Below are 5,636 nucleotides of genomic sequence, written 5' to 3'. Positions count from 1 at the left end.
TTCAAATTAAATAAACGGTTGCCCTGCACGACAAAGGCGGTGAACCCCAGTATCAACAAATGGAGTGCATGGTCATCATCAATGAGTATTCATGATCATCCCAGAGAACTATTCTTTCTTCCATATACCATACATATTATAATCTTCGTTATCTTATATCGGTGGATACTGGTGCACGGAGCTTTTTTTTTCAGATATCTCGTAATCCGCAACATAAGATCACACTACGATCAGAGATCCACTGCTTTACATTCCTGTGGAGCCATCTGTTGTCTACCGCATTTTTGGATCAAGAAAAGCAGCATTCCTAGTCTCCGTTCCTATACTTCCCTTTTCCTATTTTCTTCGAGGGCCGAAGTTCAATGGAGGAGCCAGATCATAATTCTCGATTAAGTGGATCCACAGCCTCGCCACGGGAGGAATCAGACCTCTGTTTTTATGTGCCTACCGATGAACCACTATCGACGGTAGAGACAGCCCATCTGTTTCACGAACTCTCGGACCACAATGAGACCAGCTCCACACATGGAAATACGCATGTACTAGCTCAGGACTGCGGTTACAATTCCTCGGCATCGTCAACGGAACGATCTTCTGGCGACTTTCTCGGCGGGGATATAGATTATGAAGAGCTGCAGGATGTGAACTCGAGAGCATCGAGCCGTTCCTCGATTTCCTCCATTCCTGCTTCAGTGCTTACCAATCCCATCAGCGGGGCCAAATCAGCCGTCGTAGGTAGATCGCAGCATGATATGCTTTCGCGTTCGTGGGGCGACCATAACGATAACGAACGTGGGGAAATGGAAGAACAGCTGAGATTGACACCTACTGTTCGGAAGCACCACAGTGCCTTCCGAAAGTCTAGTTCAGTCAGAGCGATGCAAATGCACACTGAGGATGAGGGTGACGGCGAGTACTTGACACCACCAAAACGCAGAGGAGGTCATCGCATATCGGATGGCTCATCACAGCTGAAGCGATCCCCGTACTACTCGCCGACCGGACTCGTGGCCAAGCAAATATCAAAAAAAGACTACCCTCTCGTACTACTACATTGTAACTTGCTTCCACCATCGCTGCCCATTCCGGGATTAGTGGACTATCCGGACCAAAAGATCTTGAGGGAAGTATTGCCGCCAGAGTATTGGAAGCGGTGGAAGTTACTGGAGGAAAAGATTGGGTCAGTGGTGCTACGGGAACGAGGTGTGCTCATTTCACATCCCGAGGATATGTACGATCTTCTTGAGGAGCGGTTATTGGAAAGCTTGGAGTTACAACGCCCAAGGTTTGACCATGGGCACTTTTTGGGTCATGAAGAGGCCGATACAGATAGAGATAGCCAGTCTATGGCGGAGGAGAGTGCAACAGACGATGAACAAGGCGAGCAGTGCCCAGACTGTGGAGGACGCGTGGTCCGACACAGTGAGGAAGGCCGAAAGTGGGAAATCAGGGTGTTTGCAGCCAACGGACTGATGAGAGCTGGAGCATGGGCTGCAGCTTGGAGAGAAATGGAAAAAGTAGATGTGGAAGTCGGTCTCTGGCTTCCATCTGAAGTGAGAAGAGAACTAGAGAAGAGATTGTTCGAGGGCGAAATGCCTCATCCCGATAACCGACTTCAGGCGTCACAGTTACAGGAGCTTGGAAATGGCAGGCCCACACAAGTCCACCCCGCCCCAGCCCACTCGCCGACTCCTGCACTTGAAGCTGGCAGTCCCAAGCTTCTCACCGCTAGAAGGGCTGAGAGATCCAGCTTGTCACCGGCTTCAGAACAGACTGTGCCTCAAGAGCATCGGCAATCTGGTAGGCCATCCTACCCTCGAAGTTCAACAGCAGAGATCGAACTTCAAACCCTTTTAGTGAACTACATTCGGGTGTTAGCCAGTGATCGCCGAAATGTTACAATTGCGCTTCTCACTGTCTTGGTGGTTTTCTTTGCTCTCAACACCAGACCCACAGCGACTCCAGCGCATCTGCAGCCGTTTCCTCCGGACATGCTGGAGATGGTTCCCCAGTCGACTATGTCTCCTCTACACCACTCATCGGCGATATGGGAGAATCCTACAGGGAGCATAAAAGAAGACGTGGCGACTTCGGAAGTACGAGCTGCAGCTGTTTCATCTGCGCACCAGTATCTATCCCCAACTCCTAGTCAACCGATGAGCCCTGACAGTACCAATCTCCAACACAGTGACGCTTTCGAGGTGGGTCTTGCCAAGCCAGAAAAATCATCGTCTGAGGCTGAGGCCCACTCCGAAGAAATCACAGCTGTAGCCTCCCGGAGTGTTGCTGAAAAGCGTTCCTCCTCGACGTGGCCGTTGAGCCCGTCCGTTCACCCAGTCCTATTTGAGGCACAGACAGACCATACTGAGTTGACCGAAAAAGCGGACCCCATGGCTGAAGTCCTCAAGAGCGGTGGTGAAGAATCGACGGTTATTTTGGTGATATGACTTCCACGTATATGAATTTTGATTGACGACCAATATGATATGATTGAAGTTTTTTACGTTCTGCTTTCTATTTCTAGTGTTTTTGGCTGAGTAAATGACCACATTTCAGCGCAAGATATAACATTTTACCTATTAATAGCATGGATTGGTGTTTGATTTTGGTTGTGTTTTTTTTGTCTTTTATTTTTTATTGCTTATTTTATTTTTATTTCTTATTTATTTATGTATTTGTTTTTTTTTTTTTTTTTTTTTTTCTTCGTTTGTTTCGGTCTCCTTTTTCTGGTGATTCTCCAATCAGATTCTTGAGGAGTGGATTAATTGCCTGCAAGGTGTCCCACTATCTATTGAATGATCTATCGACTATATAATCAATGCCTCTCGTGTTTGGAGTTTCCCTAAAATTAATAACCGTAAGATAGATCAACCTAAATTTACCTAAAACTATCGAGGACTTTGCATCTGCCTGCCAATTCTTCCGCGAACATTTTTACCAACGGAAGTTTTTCTTGCAGTTGCCTTTCGATATGGAAATCAATCTAGGACAGCTCACCTCGGTAGCATCGAGATACCGTCGGTTATATATTTGTCTATCATTTGTCTCTTTTATGCAAAGGCAATGCTACTCCACGGTCAGGCGCATGAAGTGCCCTGCATCCTCTTATTTGCTTTGCGAATTGAAGCAAACATACCTTGACAGGATAATGTCTGGTACGGTGATCAGCGGTAATTACCACGTAAATCTGTTGGATGCATATGACTACTCTTCTGTCTGCTCTATACCCAAGGGTGTCAGTCCCTTTCAAGCTCACCGGTAGTCCTCAACTATCCCTTGCATTTTCAGTCCCCGTTGCCACGGCTGTTCGTTGACCGTTGCTCTTTTCAACACAGGACCTCAATTGGATTCAGCCTGCAGATGTTGTATGCATTTAAGAAGGTGTTGTCCCAAGCAGAACAATGGAAAACACAAGAGAGACAAAAAAAAAAAAAATGCTCTAAAGGCCACTTGTAGGCTCTGCAATCCTTTCTATGCACTGTATTATTCTTTGTACCTATTTCTTTTTGTTATACTTATGCTGCCCTAACATTTGTAGTACGGTTGCGTCATGACTCCTTTTCATAGCCAGCTGGGCCTGCTATCCTTTTTGTGCCTTGTTCAGTGGGCATCCTGCAAGGTCGTTCACTTCGAACTCAACCTAACATGGGAAAATCATGAAGTGGCTGGGGTCACGCGAAAGATGATACTCAGCAACGGACAATTTCCCAGTCCGTCTTTACGATTGAAACAGGGCGACATAGTTGAGTTTCTGGTTAACAACTCAATGCCTTTCGGGGCGACCATTCATTTCCACGGTAGTATACTCTTTCATCCGCTGAAGAGCTCCGGTTAACTTCTGTAATCAGGTATTGAGCAACGAGGCACGCCGTGGTCCGATGGTGTACCCGGACTATCACAAAGACCGATAGCCCCCGGCGATCAATTCTTCTATACATGGACAGCGACGCATTATGGAACTTATATTTACCATGCCCACACTAGAGGCCAAATTGAGGATGGATTGTATGGCGCTATCTACATTCAACCAGATGAATCAGTGGAAAAGCCATTTCATTTGATCGCCGATGACGCAAAAGAGCTACAGGCCATGGGCAAGGCGGAAATGGAGACTGAGCCTATCATCCTTTCCGACTGGCGTCACTTAACATCTGAAGAGATCTGGCAGGCTCAGGTAGCTTCTGGGATTGAGAACTTTTGCGCCAATGCGGTTCTGATTAATGGTAAAGGATCTGTACTCTGTCTGCCTCAAGACCGCATCAATGCACTTACCACACCTGCCCAGAGGAGGGCACTGGGGAATAGAACGCTTACTGATATGGGGTAAGCCGCGTCATGGATCTGCTTTCATCCGCTGTATCGAATATCCAAGTATATACTGACCTATCCTAGTTGTTTGCCTCCTAGTGACCTCCGGAAGGCCAACCTAGCACCAAAGGGTTTCCTCCGCGGATGTACACCCAGTCAAGGCCCGGCTGAGATATTCGAGGTAGAATCAGCTTCGCGGTACAGAAGCTGGGATTTAATAAATATAGCTGGCAGTCTAGAGCTAACATTCTCTATTGACCAACATCCTTTGTATGCCTATGCGATCGATGGGCGTTATATCGAGCCTATTCGTGTTGACGCGATTACTATTCCTATTGGGAGCAGATATTCCGTTTTCGTTAAATTAGACCAACCTGCCGGTGAATATACGGTCCGCGCTGCCAACACCGGAGCAAACCAGATCATCAATGGCACAGGCATTATGAGATATGGAGCTTCTACTTACAACCAGAAGAGGCCATCTCAGCCATGGATCACTGAAGTTGGCACCAACACCACCGAAAATACGGTGTTTTTGGATGAGACGAGGGTCATCCCCTTCCCGGTAGAAGTGCCTTCTTTGCACGTGGACCGGACATACATTCTAAATGTCAATAAGATCGAGAACTCATACACCTGGACATTGGGCAATCATAGTTACCCACAATCAAATGAGGAGGCGACCCCTTTGCTTTTTAACCGCAGCTCCATCCCCACAACGTACACCATCACCACCCTGAACAACACTTGGGTGGATCTTATCATCAATGTGACAACTGGAGGCCAGCCTCCTCATCCAATCCACAAGCATTCAAATAAGTACTTCGTGATTGGATCAGGATCTGGTGCTTTCCGCCATCACTCAGTTGCTGAGGCTGTGAAAGACATCCCTGAAAGCTTTAATCTCTACAACCCACAGATTAGAGATACGTTTTTCAGTCCACCTGCCAATGCAGGCCCATCGTGGCTTGCAATCCGATATCATGTGGTCAATCCGGGTCCTTTTCTGCTGCATTGTCATATTCAACCTCATTTGAGTGGCGGGATGGCCTTGGCCATCATGGACGGCGTTGATGTTTGGCCACATGTGGCGGAAGGGTATGAGCTGCCAGCTATGGGTAATTAAATGAGTGATATTTCATGTAGATGTATTAATGTACTTTACGTCATGGATGAGAACTGTACAATGGTTCTATATAGGTACTACATAAGGCCTACGTTATTCAATAGCCATACAATACTGGAGTATTGCATTACATCCCAACTCTTTTTGATTTTCTGAATTATCAAATGCCTTTGTGGAATAGAACAAGGCTTCTGGTCCATGA

At 46.8% G+C, this 5,636-nt stretch overlaps 2 protein-coding genes across 2 annotated transcripts; both read left to right on the top strand.

Moving 5' to 3' along the window:
* Positions 1-350: 350 nt before the first annotated feature.
* On the top strand, positions 351-2,447 carry BDV27DRAFT_170132 (uncharacterized protein; the record flags this gene model as incomplete). The annotated part of the gene is made up of 1 exon (XM_032075214.1): positions 351-2,447. Exon 1 carries the CDS (start codon positions 363-365, stop codon positions 2,445-2,447), a length of 2,085 nt encoding a protein of 694 aa, XP_031930263.1. The 5' UTR covers positions 351-362.
* Positions 2,448-3,550: 1,103 nt separating this feature from the next.
* Positions 3,551-5,434, top strand: BDV27DRAFT_170130 (multicopper oxidase; the record flags this gene model as incomplete). Its single annotated transcript, XM_032075213.1, has 3 exons — positions 3,551-3,797; positions 3,849-4,323; positions 4,393-5,434. 3 exons carry the CDS (start codon positions 3,551-3,553, stop codon positions 5,432-5,434), a joined length of 1,764 nt encoding a protein of 587 aa, XP_031930262.1.
* Positions 5,435-5,636: the final 202 nt, after the last annotated feature.

Source organism: Aspergillus caelatus (genome assembly GCF_009193585.1).
Source record: "Aspergillus caelatus strain CBS 763.97 unplaced genomic scaffold BDV27scaffold_40, whole genome shotgun sequence".
NCBI classification, from domain to species: domain Eukaryota; kingdom Fungi; phylum Ascomycota; class Eurotiomycetes; order Eurotiales; family Aspergillaceae; genus Aspergillus; species Aspergillus caelatus.
This window is presented reverse-complemented; position numbering and strand designations above follow the sequence as displayed.